The 14345-nt window shown below is 39.2% G+C and overlaps 1 protein-coding gene across 1 annotated transcript in view; it reads right to left on the bottom strand.

Annotated features, from left to right (window-relative positions):
- Nucleotides 1-14345, bottom strand: part of SLC1A1 (solute carrier family 1 member 1) — an 86471-nt gene that overhangs the window by 42318 nt on the left and 29808 nt on the right. Inside the window, exon 2 of the mRNA XM_004600134.2 lies at nt 2496-2636. Within this exon, the coding sequence (XP_004600191.1) occupies nt 2496-2636 (141 nt within the window). The remainder of the gene's footprint in view (nt 1-2495; nt 2637-14345) is intronic.

The raw sequence follows: 14345 nt of genomic DNA on the forward strand, positions 1-14345 counted from the left end.
ACCAAAAATGTGTGAATGCTCCCATTTTCCCATGACCTTGCCAATACTAGTATTATTATCGTTTACTTTTAATCTCCCTTAAAAAACATGGGAATGGCATCACTGTTTTCATCATATTTTTACTCATTTCTCTTGAATGATAATTTTATTGCTCCATGTCAAAGCAATGTGTAGTAGTCCTGCTCTAACTTCTATTTATATGCTGGGTGCTAGGTGGAGGAAAACTGTGGGATTACCTGATCTGTATTATGGCTTCACAAAGCAGCTGAGCCATGTGAGTGGAATGATGAGGGTTGTGAATTATTTTCCTGGATTATATGCAAGACTGAGCCACTTCCCAAAGGGTCAGACAACAAAAATATCACTAGGTCTTAACTGTTACGTGCAGTACATAACTCCAAAGATCTAATATATAATTGTATTCGTAAATGTATTTTCTTTGAACCACTTGGGTTTGTTGTTGTTGTTGTTGTTGTTGTTCCTCAACATGGTTTCTGCATGAGTTTCGGAAGAAAAAAAAATGGGAGGAAGTCCAGTTTTCTGCATATTCCTTTCCTGTTTTCAGGGCCACACCCAACAGTGCTCAGAGACTACTCCTGGATCTGTGCTCTGAGACAACTATTCTTGGCAGTTCTCCAGCAACCATATGTGTACCTGGATTATTATGTGCAAGGCAAATACGTGTCTTACCAGTTGTACAATCTCTGGCCCTCTCTTATTTTCTTAAAGGAGCCTAAGAAAAGACTAAAGATTTCTGATATGAAAAGAATTCTGAGGGATTCTAAGTGCAAAGACTACAGGGGCAAGTAGGTGACGTGAAGACTATGAAGCTTTAGACAACAGGGCCAGGTGGAGACCGTGGCAACCTCAAATGTATCTGGCTCCAACGAACGGTAGTAGCTGCCTCACTCTCAACTAACTCCAGAATATTGTTGGTGTGTGGGAACATGGATCTAGTGTTTCCTCATCTTTATTTTTCTCCCAGGGAAACTAGAAATTCAAATGTTTATTTCAAACCTTCCAAATACTAAATGATTAGGATAATTTAAAGTGGAATAAACAAGCAAACAAACATTATATGGTACAAAAGAACAGGTTTGTCAAATTTGGTCTTCAGGCTGCTAGACCTGGAAAAAGCCCATCATTTCAAAGCAGAATATATATGTATAAATATTTATTTAAAATAAATAATATATACCTTTCTTTATATCTATATATTTATATATCACTTATATATAAATATAAATGTATATGTTCAAGCGGGCACCAGTAAAGTCTCTCATTGTGAGACTTATTTGTTACTGTTTTTGGCATATCCAATACGTTACGGGTAGCTTGCCAGGCTCTGCCGTGTGGGCGGGATACTCTCAGTAGCTTGCCGGGCTCTCCGAGAGGGGTGGAGAATTTATATTACATATATATAATATATTATATATTTATCACATGTATATATACATACATATATATTATATATTACTTCTCTATTAGTTTCTAAATAATTAGGAACATCCACACCATTGAGAGTCTTGGGGGATTCTTGTCTCACTGGAATCTGGTACTTGTAAAATTTGACAGTCAAATTTTGAGCTCTTCTAGGATTTGTAGGTGCTGAACAGAGCAGATTCTGTTGCCCCTGACTGTCCCCTTGCTAGTGTACAGGACACTGCACAGATCAGTCCCATGTTCCTTCCCTGGTATTGCAGAGACTGAGCATTAAGAATCTTGATTTGGGAGCTACACCATTAGTGTCTGTTGTGTCACATATCACTTACTACCAAAAATAAGATAAATAAAAGAAACTAAAGACTTCACAGAAAAACCATTCCCAAACAAGTGATATCTTTATAAACCACATTAATCCCTGTCTACAACTGCTTGCTTTTTAAAGGGACTCTAATATAATGTTCAGTAAGGGAGAAGTCATTTTCCAATGCCACCAGGTCGCATGTTCATATTTTAAAATACCAAGAAAACACTTCCCTTACTGGGCACTGATGCTCTGGGCAAAGTTCCAGGGCACATATGTAACAACTTTTTCATTGCAGGGGCAGTGGGTGAAGAAAGAGGGTAATGGTACCCTGTAGGCAGCCACTAGGGAGCAGAACAGCTGCTGCCGAGGGAACAAATTTTGATTGTGTTGAGTGAAAACACATCAAAACAGTTTAGATGACAATCATGCTTCATCAAAGGACACTGGCTGAGGTTTAAACAACCAAACATGCTTTTTAAAAAATAGAGGGCGTTATATTAAAATAGGTTGAAAACAGCATCATCCTCTCAAGGTATCCCAGGAATGGTCAAAAGAAGATACTGACAGTGTTCTAGGCAGAGTGGTGCTCCTGCAGGAGTAAGGAAATAGTCCTACTCAAGGAAATGTACATTTTCCAGATGACAAGTACGCATGTGCATTTAGATGTTTTTCCATAATTAGAAAAGAACAGTTTAAGTGGTGGTTCTTTAAATAATCATTGAGAACATTAGTTTTCTGAAAGTACCTGTAATCATGCTGGATATAATTAATGGCAGAATGATGAGTTTCAGCATCCTCATTAGAATTTCTCCAGGAAAAGCAAAGTAGAATTTCTCCAGATTAGAGAGCTTGCTGTATTCTCGAACCAAGACTCCCACAGCAATCCCTAAGGCAAACCAGGGTGGGGAAGAAGGAAAGAGGAACATCAATTTCTGGGAAACACACTCCTCAAAATAGCAACACTTAGTAGCAAGTGAAACAGTTTAAGTGAACCCCTAGGAGTCTGTTAAATGAGACTTTAAAATCATATTTCATAAAAAAACCAAATTAATGTCCAATGAACCATAATCCCTTAGGTTCTTACAAAAGAACTGAGGTTATATTAGGGGTCATGGTGGTAGGGAGAAGAGTATTATAGGCTGGGGTGGAGGAATATTGTTGGGTGTAGAGTGGTAAAACTGTAACCCTAAAATATTGAAACATTCACGCTTTGTAAAAGCAAGGTTACTATAGGAAATTAAAAATATTTTTTAAAAATCAATTTTAGAAGGCAGTGGGCAATAATTAAAACAAATAAATTATAAATCTATAAAAATATTCTTCACATAAAGGCTTTTGTTCTCATTTTCTTTCCTTTCTTTTACTTATGCTTATGATAAGGATAAACCATTAAAAATGTGAGAAAAAAGTTAATTTTGATTAAGACAATATACTATTTTGTTTTTTATACCACCACTTTTATTTTGTCTACCTATTGATATTTTATAGTTACATATCACTATGTATTTTTCTCACAAATATTCCTTTTATTTCATACTTTTACAATAGTTTTGTTTATACAATGTCTGTAATTTTGTATAACTGCAATCTGTAATCTATAAAATTGTAATTTTAAAGCAAAATAATATTCTTTTGGTTTGATATATCTGACACATTATTAAACAATTATTTTCTTATGCTCTGCACTCTTTCAAATAATCTTAAGATAAAGATGTGTTCAGTAATATTTCATCAAGAGAATATTTTTTTAAATAATTAGTTTCTCATGTAGATCCTTGGGTATTGAGGCTTACAATTATCCCATATTCTCCAAAAACTTAAATTAGTAATATGGTTGTATGAATTCCTTCCGTTGTGATGACTTTTGGGAGTATCACCGCATCACTGTTATCCCGTTGTTCATCAATTCGCTCGAGTAGGCGCCAGTAATGTCTCCATTCATCCTTGCCCTGAGATTTTAGCAGCCTCTCTTTACTCGTTCTTCCCAATGGTGCCACATTGGAGGCTCTTTCAGGGTCAGGGGAATGAGACCCATCATTGTTACTGTTTTTGGCATATCAAATATGCTACAGGGAGCTTGCCAGACTTTTGGGAGTAGATTTATTAATTGCATATCTCTCAATCATGTGTATGTGTACAATTATAGGTATCTGCTTATCTTGTGCATGCATGCATGCTTGTGTTTATTAATTATATGATAAAGCAGTACTGCTTGGTGCTAAGGATAAAACAATGGATAAGACATGCCTCTACATTAGAAGAATTTAAGGGATACCCTTGGCTATATTTAGGATATAGTTAAATGTCTGATGTATTTGGTTGGACTGCTGAGTAATTTTCAGGCACTACTTAAAGAGTTAAAGCTTCCTCCTCCCCAACAGTTTTCCCGTTTGGTCAACAGGGCAAAAGGAATGGGTTGAATTTGCAGAAAATGTTCCCCTTAGAGAAGACTGACAATTGATGATGAGAAAAGCAAAGACAAACTTTTACTTCTATATGTTGACTTCACAACTAAAAACTATAATTTGGGGAGAGGGTGGTAGGGTCACACTGAAAGTGTTTAGTACTTACTCTTAGCTCAGTGCTCAAGAATAATACCTGGAATCATATATGGGGATTCATCCCACTCCCATAATCCCCAGAGTTCTCCCCTTCCCCCCTTAAAAAAAGAAATAAAATAGGCAGGGATTACTTGCACATCTTTTTTCCTTCAACCTATGAGGATGTGAATTGTAAGCAAAATGAGTAAGGAGCAGGAAGATTCAAAGAGGTAATAATTGGATATGCCAATTCACAAACTCAAATAGTCTGAAAAATCGGAGTGGTTTGGAATAGCTAGGAACTCTAGGGCAATGAAAAGAGATGTGAATTACAGTCAGTGACAATTTTTCCTCTAAATTTGTTACACTTTCTCTGCCCAAAAGCAGACTAAGAGATTAAATTAATACATACAATTGGTGGTAACCGTATCCATAGCTTAATGTTATTTCCCTATGTTTTGTGCTTTTTCCTCTTTGTATTTTGTGCACACATTATTAAATGTATTTTAGCCATTTTGGGTGATTTATACAACAAAATAATGCACATTTATCAAGTTATTTTAAGAGAAAAATACCTCTATTATTAATCCCAATGGTTCATATTCAAAATCTAATTTTACAGAATTCTGAATTGTTGTATAAACACATCAGTCATTCAATATATATACAGTTTTGGAGGTTTGGGGCCATATCCAGCAATGCTCAGGATTTACTCCTGGCTCTGTGCTCAGGGGTCACTCCTGGAAGAGCTCAGAGAATATAGGATGCTGGGGATTGAACCCAGGCTGGCTGCGTAAAAGGCAAGTGTCCAACTTGCTATACTATTGTTATGGTCCCAGGAATTCAAAATAATATTTTAGTGAATTTAAAAAAGCATATTATGTTCACTTCCTACCTAACTGCCTAAATTCTGCTGTTCTATGTAAGACATACTTACATGGTATAAAAATGATACTCCATACTGTTCAGTACTTAAAATAAATACAGACATTTGCTCTCATACCATCTATGGTGCTTCAAGTAAGTTTTTGACTTATATGTCAAAGAATGCCCACTGTGTAGAAAAAAAGGAAATGAGTCTTTGTTCCAAAATCAGAGTGAATGGGCTGAAGCAACAGTATAGTAGGTAGGGAGCTTGTCTTGCATGCAGCCAACCTCGGTTTAGTTTAGTTCCCAGCATCCCATACAGTCCCTGAGAACGACCAAGAGTAACCCCTGCATAGCACTGAGTGTGACCCCCAAGCTCCTAAAACAAACAAACAAATAAAACAAACAAAACCAGATACAAGAACACCTTGCTGAGTAGGGAAAGACCTCATGGGCTCCAACCTTATGAGTCTGTTTTACTAATAATTAACTGTGCTTCTAATCTCCACCCCAGATGAATGTGAGGAGGCTGGAGAGAAACATCTTTGCTATTTTTAGCCATTAGCCAGATATGGGGTTTGTGGGAGAGATGAAAGAGTCACCAAAAGGAGATATTTGAAAGCAAACAAAGATGTCATGTGAAGAAAGCAAACAAAGGTGACAGATAGAAAGGGGGGCCCAGGCAATGAGTTACAGGAAGTAATAAAACAAGATATTGTCACTATCACTGTCACTGTCATCCCGTTGTTGCTCATCGATTTGTTCAAGCGGGCACCAGTAATGTCTCTCATTGAAAGACTTATTGCTACTGTTTTTGGCATATCCAATACGCACGGGTTGCTTGCCAGGTTCTGCTGCGCGGGCTCGATACTCTCGGTAGCTTCCTGGGCTCTCCGAGATAAGATATTATTCAAATAAATTACTCTGTCATGGGCTCAAAAGCAGTCCAAAAGTATGAAGGCTGGAGCATCTTTGGAGGTGCAGAAACTGACACCTGATAAGTAAGGTTCTACCTGGTGCCAGCACCAGTCCAGAGAAGGCTAGATCCCCTCAGGAGAAAAGAAACTTCAGGAACAAAAAACCCTAAAATAAGAATTTGAAAGAAGATCACCAAAACTTCAAAGTTTCTCCCCCCTTGACAGTACCCTAGCAGGGGGCTCTTATCCCAAGAGAGAGCCCCATGCCAGGGCAGTTTGGGAAAACCCCCAAAAAACCAACCTTGCTTAAGCAAGCATCTAGAGTTCCCATCCTGAGATCCTCTGCACTGCATCTTGGGATGTGCAATCACTTCCTTTTAACTTTATCCTGGATATCTTCTCTCTCATTTCCTAAATAAAAATTTCACTTCACGGGGCTGGAGAGATAGCACAGCGGGTAGGGCGTTTGCCTTGCACGCAGCCGACCCGGGTTCAAATCCCAGCATCCCATATGGTCCCCTGAGCACGGCCAGGGGTAATTCCTGAGTGCAGAGCCAGGAGTAACCCCTGTGCATTGCCAGGTGTGACCCAAAAAGCAAAAAAAAAAAAAAAAAAAAAAAAAAATTTCACTTCACTTGGCCTCCTCCTGCAACTCTTTTCTGCAAAGGGAGATGATGAACCTGGAAACCTGGACAAACCTGGGCAAAGGTTAGGAAGTGTCCTTCCCTGCAATCTCTCACCCTGCCTGATTCCCCCAGAACTCAGGTGGTGGGGATCAGTGCCATGCAGCATAGGCCAAGTAGACCTCAGATACAGATTGACTGCTATTTTGTGGGGCGAGTGGAAACTTCAGCATCTTGGCAGTGCACATGCTCTTGGCAGACTTTGCCAGTCCTAACTCTCCTCCATTCTCCCCTCCAGGAACTTCCCCAAGGAAGTTAGACTGGATGAAGGAAAAAAGAATCTCCAAAGACAAAAGTTGCTCCAAAAAGTTGTGTTTAAGAGCCACCAAAGGGCCATTCCCAGAATTAGAGATGGTGAATGAACATCAAGAACCTTCCTGAATAATCTAGAAGTACTAAGGCCCTCCGCAAGATCAACAAGAAAGTCTAAAGGTCAAACTGTCATCCAGACCAGTGGTCCATTGGTCCATGATAGGGTAAGGTCTAAAAGTGTAGAGAGGCTGAAACCACTGGTAATGAGTGTTTGGAGGAAATCACAAAACCAAGATAGGATCTAAAAGGATCATCTATCACCGCCCCTAGGCTCCAGACTGAAGACAGCAGTGAAAATCCTAAGGCTGGACACCCTTTGGAGATGATTTTCTAGGACCAAATACCTGCTAAGACTGAATGGTATGAGCCCAAAGGGCAATTAGAAAAGGTGGGGGGTGGAGAGAGAGAGAAAGAGGGAAAGGGAGAGGGAGAGAAAAGGGACTGGGAGAGGGACAAGGAAAGGGACAGGGAAAGAGACAGGGAGAGGGAGAAGGAGAGGGAGGGAGGGAGGGTTGGAGCCCCTCAGGAGAGGAGATACTTCAGCAAGAACAAAAGGCTCTGATAAGACTGAATGGAGACCACCCTGATAAGGCCCTAGTAGGACCATACTATCTATACAGAAAGTGCCACATCAGGGACATTGGGAAAGACTAATCAAATTTAAAAGGCATTTTCGTCCCTTTATGGTGCACTGCATTCTGGGGTTGCCCACATTCTAATTTGGGGTGTGTAGTTCATTTCTCTTCTGGAATTCTCTCCCCTCTCTCATTCATAGCTCCTATAGAAGCCACTGTCTTCTACTGAAATTCTTTTCTCCGAGAATAAACAATGGAGCTATGATCCTGGATATCACTGTTTATGCCCTGCAGGAGCCCCTCACTCTCTGCTCTCCCACAGTTCACCAGCAAGGTCAGGGGGCAGGAGGAGGGCAGCTGCCTTCTCTTTTCTGCAGTTTCTTCCTCCTGTTCAGTGGCAGTTCCCCACTTATCCCATTCCCCAGCAAAATTCTCATTTTAAGGATTTGCCTAAAAGAGATTAAAATCTTCTGTGGCTTTTCATCGAATTCTCAGAAGAGTTCTCCAGTACTCAGACTGATTTTGGTTTAACTAAAATATAAACATTATTGGCAAAGGAAAAATATTCTTAATTTTCACTGAAACAGTTATGGAGTCACGTCATCATCTAAGCACTATGTTAAAGCAAATTAACAATACACATTTTTGCTTGGTTGGAGCTAATTTAAGATGAACATAGATAAGTAGAAAATAAAACCTTTAAACTCAGGCTGGAGTGATAGTATAATGGATAGGGTGTTTGCCTTGCACACGGCCAACCTGATTTCTACCCAGCATTCCATACAGTCCCCCAGTATGGTCAGGAGTTAATTCCTGAGTGCAGAGACAGAAGTATCTCCTGAGCATACTCATTTTGGGGGTAAGACCCAAAAAGAAAAAAAAAATCCTTAAAATGAATAGAGGTGTTAAGAGGTGTTAACAAATACATAGATTGTACCCATCCTGAATAGATCAGAGGATGATGCTCTATCCTGACTTCCTGCTAAAACATCTGACTCCTGGGACTAGAGCAATAGCACAGCAAGTAGGGCATTTGCCTTGCACATGGCCGATCCGGGTTTGATTCCCAGCATCCCATATGGTCCCCTGAGCACTGCCAGGAGTAATTCCTGAGTGCTGAGCCAGGAGTAACCCCTATGCATTGCCGGGTGTGATCCAAAAAGCAAAATAAATAAATAAATAATCTGATTCCTTTCTCATCTTTCTTCCTCCCTCCCTCCCGCTCTCCTTCCATCCTTCTTTTCCTTTCTTCTCTTTTTTATTGGGGGGGAGGAGGCGTCACCACACCCAGTGATACTTAGGGCTTATTCCTGGTGCTGCATTCCGTTTACTCGAGGCAGGCTCAGGGGACGAGATGGGGTACTGGGGATCGAACTTTGGTCAGCCAGGTTCAAGGCAAGTGCCTTACCAATTGTACTATGTCTCAAGTCCCTCTGATCTTTTTCTTTAGCACTGAGCAGCTCCACCAGAGTACATGCTTTACAGGAACTTTGTCACAAAAATAGATGCCTCTGAGTCATAAGTTTTAATTTAATTTTATTTTTTAAATTGAGGATCTTTCCAAGCAATTTTCAAAGGGTCTAGAGTGATTTCTAATGATCAACTTAGCCAACCAGACTGGACATTCAATGCCGGAGTCTGGTGAGGCCATGTGGCTCAATCCTAGTGGCACCCTGGCAGTGCCTGAGGGATCCTGTAGTGGGGGCAGTTGAACTCGAATATGCCAGGCATATTCGAGCCCTTTGAGCTATCTCCTAAGTCCCTATAAACTTTAATTTTAAACATATTTACTGCACAAACACTATTACTATAGTGTTTCAAGTGCTTTATTTGAAACAACAAATGCAAAAAATACAATATCACCAAGTTAAACATACTTAAAGTGAAACTGTTTTCAAGTTTTCATATATTACGGCAGCAAATAATTTAGTAATGGCTAGTAATCTCTGAGCCCATGCTAAATGTCAGAATGAGCTAAACCTTCAAATGAATATTCTTGTATCACTTGCAATTATATATACACACATGTATCACTGTCACTGTGTCACTGTCATCCCATTACTCATCAATTTGCTTGAGCGGGTACCAATAATGTCTCCATTATGAGACTTGTTGTTACTGCTTTTGGCATGTTGAATATGCCATGGGGAGCTTGCCAGGCTCTGCCGTGTGAGCAGGATACTCTTGGTAGCTTGCCGGGCTCTCTGAAAGGGGCGGAAGAATCGAACCCGGGTCAACTATGGACAAACGCCCTAACCACTGTGCTATTGATCCAGCCCACACACATGTATACATTATGATTATATTGTAGTTTTTGAATCACACCCAGTGGTGTTCAAGTCTTTCTTCTCAGGTGCTCAGGAGACAATATGTGATGCTGGGTTGGCTGGGTGCGAGCCAGACAAGTGTCTGACTTCCTGTACTATCTCTCCAGCCCCTAGAGACATTTTAAATGGATAGAATCATATAACAAGAGGCTTTGGTGGTTAGCACATTTTAAAGTGAAGGGTCTCACCCAGCAGTGCTCAGATCACCACCATGCCATGGTAGATATTGAACCCAGGGCTCCTGGAGGCAAAGCATGCATTCCAGCCCTTTGAGCTATGTCTCTGGCCCTATGGTAGTTTCATATATCAAGGAGGCTAGGCCCTAGTAGAGTTGTTCAATAAAACACTCATCTAGGATTATCTGTGAAGATCTTTTATAGATGGGTCTACAGTTTACTAACTTCAATAGAAGGAGATTATCCTCAGTAATCTAGGTGACCTCATTCAACCAGCTGAAGAGCAAAATATAGAGGTTACTTGAAGAAGAAATTCTGCCCCAAGACTTCAGAATCAACTATTGCCTGAATTTCCAGTGGGCTGTTTCAGACTCGCCCCACAATCAAGTGGGCCAGTTGCCTAAAGAAATGCAAATATATACAGAGAGATTCTTTGCTCTGGAAACTCCTTGCTGATTCAGTGGTGTTTGTGTTTGGATTTTTCACTGGGTATAATATATTCAAATTTCATCCATGTTATGTGTTTTTGTTTTAGTATTTTTCATTTGACATTATAACATAAGCATTCCCCATGTCACACATCTTCATCTTTCAAAATGCTGGGTAACACTATTTCAAATGGCATATTTCTTGACTGTTCCCTAAGTGATACACATGTCAATTCTTGACAGTTTTGTTGAATGTTACAGACTTTTCCTCACACACGAAGGGGACAAACATAAAATAAGATGAAAAAACTTGAGTTATTTTACATTTTCAGATTCATTGGAAGGAAACATATTAAACCTGTTCTTTGAAGTGTCTAAATACAGTAAAAATGAACATTTATTGACATCCGCTTATATTCTAAGTGCTGCTTTCAGTATCAGAGGATCTGACAGGAAGAAATAAAACAATACCATTTTGCTATTATTGTAATAAATGTTTTTCTTCATGGATTTAATTTGTGGGTTGTGGATCTGTCCACTATCAACAGGAAATGTGGTTTGCACTGTCAATACCAGGGACTATTAACATTACGTCATCTATGCCTTTTGCCTCCCATCTGTAATTAAGAATTCTGTTTGACTCAGAAAGTAAGTTGATTTTGGTGGGGATATAGCTACATGTCCTGTATAGGTTTTACAAGTCCCCATAGACTAAAATGTATAGTGTATTTTGTGTGTGGAGTTTCAACTCTCATGGTGTCTGTATGAATGTGTTCTTTCGTAGTCTGTATTTTCTCCTTTTGAGATTTTTTTATTATATCTTCCCCCTACCTCCACTTTTTAAAAATTAAAGCACTGTGATTTAGAAAGCTATACATGGTTGAGCTTTAGAAATATAATACTGCAGTACCAATCACACCACCAGTGTCAAATTTTCTCCACCAATGTTCCCAGGTTCCCTCCCATATTCAGCAAGCCCTCTATTTTATTTTTAATTTTTTATTGAATCACTTTGAGATAGACCCTTACAAAGATGTTCATGATTAGATTTTTGTCATACAGTGTTCCAACACCATCCCTCCACCAGTGTACATTTCCCAGCACCACTGTCCCCAGGTTCCCTCCCATCACCCCCCACCCCCCCCACTCCCCACCTCTATGGCAGGTGCTTTTCTTCTCTCTCTCTCTCTCTCTCTCTCTCTCTCTCTCTCTCTATCTATCTATCTATCTATCTCTCTCCCTCTCTCTACTTTGGGCAAGATGGTGTTCAGGGCTTACTCTTGCCTTTGTGCTCAAGGGTCACTCCTGCCAGGGCTCAAGAAACCACATAGGGTACTGACAACTGAACCCAGGTTGACTATATGCAATTAGCAGTCTCCAGTTACCCTATACTGTCTGTTTGTGCTTTTTCTAATTTGTAATTTTAACTGCAGACTCATCCTTTGTGGTGCTGGCTTTGTTCTGAGTTCTGAGTGAAAGGGTTCCTATAGAATCACTGTTTCTCCTGGGGATTTCAAAGGCCCCTAATTTTCATTTCCATTTAGGAAGTCAGCATTAAGTGGTGATATACATTTAGATTATGTGCCTGGACAAGTAAAACTCAGGATTATACTTATATTGATTAATGAGGTTATTATCTCACTTGTGCTTCTCTGCCACCTTACTCTTAGCTACAGGGAGATGGCATGCTTTCTCAAGGTTTTCTTGGGTCATTGTCTGATATTCCTTCAAGGATAGGAATACATTTTTAGGTTCAGGATCCATACAAAGATTTTACTCTATAGCTCCTTTACACGTAATCTTTATCCTCAGAGGGTATTAAAACTTATCTCCCATCACTAATGCATGTAATTGAGTCTGGCCCTTAGCATTCCATTCTCCATATATATATATGTATATATATATACATATATATATTTGGAGAGGCTGTTATATGTTTAAAATAGTACGTGGTAGGGAACCCACTGATATTAATTCAATAATCATATGATAAAAAACTATGGTGCTATCAACTATTTATTCATTATCCTTTCTAAGGTGTCAATTTTTTTTAATTAATAGTTTATTTTTAATTAGTGAGTCAACGTGAGGGTACAGTTACAGATTTATACATTTTTGTGCTCATGTTTCTCCCTTACAAAGTTTGATAACCCATCCCTTCACCAGTGCCCATTCTCCACCACCAGTAAACCCAACATTCCTCCCCCCCTCCCCAGTCCCGTCTCCCCCCACCCCACACTGCCACTATGGCAGGGTATTCCCTTTTGTTCTCTCTCTCTGATTAGGTGTTGTGGTTTGCAATAAAGGTGTTGAGTGGCCATTGTGTTCAGTCTCTAGTCTATATTTGGCCCGCATCATCTTTCCCCCACATAAGGTGTCAATTTTTAAGACGAATAATGGGTTCAATAAAGAAGTTGAAAGTCCCACTATATATAGGAAAGGTCTCTGAAGAACTTGTTATACTGAAACAATCCCAGTGAGCTGGAGAAAGAGTACAGCAGATAGGAAACTTGTCTTGCATGTGGATGACCTGGATTTGATCCTGAGCACCATATATGGTCCCCTGAGCACTATCAAGAGAGATCTCTGAGCACAGATCCAGGAATAAGCCCTGAGCACAGTCAAGTGTAGCTCGATCTTCCCCTTTACTCCCTCCCCAAATCTCATGGAATCTCATGGAATCAATTAGCAAATGGTCAAGTTTACAAACCACCTAATTCTGGCAACATATTGGCTAGTGGGGAAATACAGATGGAATTAGTAATGCATAAAATCACGAAAAGGGGGACTTTAATCTACATGATGAATTACTATTAAATCACATGAAGTATTTTAAGGGAAAAATTAATTTAGCACTGTAGGTTCTAGAGCCAGATTATCTGCATTTAAAATCTAACCTCAGTGCTGGGGAAATGGCTCAACAGAGCATGATTTACATTATGGGGAAGCTCCAGGTACCATCCCCAGTACCACATATTCTCCAATCCCCACTTCTCCTAGCACTGAGCTGGGAACAGTCCCACATACCTCATTAGGTATGGCCCCCAAACCAAACAAAATACTAAAAATTCCCCTTCTCAAAACCCAGCCTACAATTTTACTAGCTGCATGATCTTAGGTAAAATATTTGTGACTCTACTGTGTCTGTTTCTTTATCTGTAACAATGGGCATTTAAAAAAGAAAAAGCCTCAACAAATCATTGGGATAATTAAAAATGAAACTATACATAAAATTCTTAGAAAAAAATGGTCCACAGAGTAAATAATCAATAAATGTTAGCTACTATTATACACTAAACTGAAAAATAAAAAAGAAAGCCAGTGGTTCATTTTCACTTTGATTGACTGACAATTTGATTTTTCATGGGAAGAGAAGACAAAAACATAGGAAGCTTTTTTTCTTTTAATTATCATATTGACAGTCTAAAGATTCCTAAAGATACTGCATTTTGTTCAAATTTTCACTAAATAGGCTATGTTGAAGCTTATCATATCTGAAGGCCTCGCCATCTGGAAACAACAATTTGAAAAACCAAGTGAAGTCAAATATGTTTATTAACAGCTCAAAAGAAGACAATGAATTTAAAGAAAAGTTTTGATTACAGATTGTAGTTCACAGCTTACAAAAATTTTTTTGAGAACTTAATTTTCATTTACAGGTAATAAAATTCAATCAAAAGAAAAGAAAACCAGAATTATTCTGAAAATAGTTTACTTGATAAATCCTTATAGAAGAAGAAATATCGAGCTAATGGCCCAGAAATATCATC

This window comes from Sorex araneus, chromosome 1, assembly GCF_027595985.1.
Source record: "Sorex araneus isolate mSorAra2 chromosome 1, mSorAra2.pri, whole genome shotgun sequence".
Taxonomy (NCBI): Eukaryota; Metazoa; Chordata; class Mammalia; order Eulipotyphla; family Soricidae; genus Sorex; species Sorex araneus.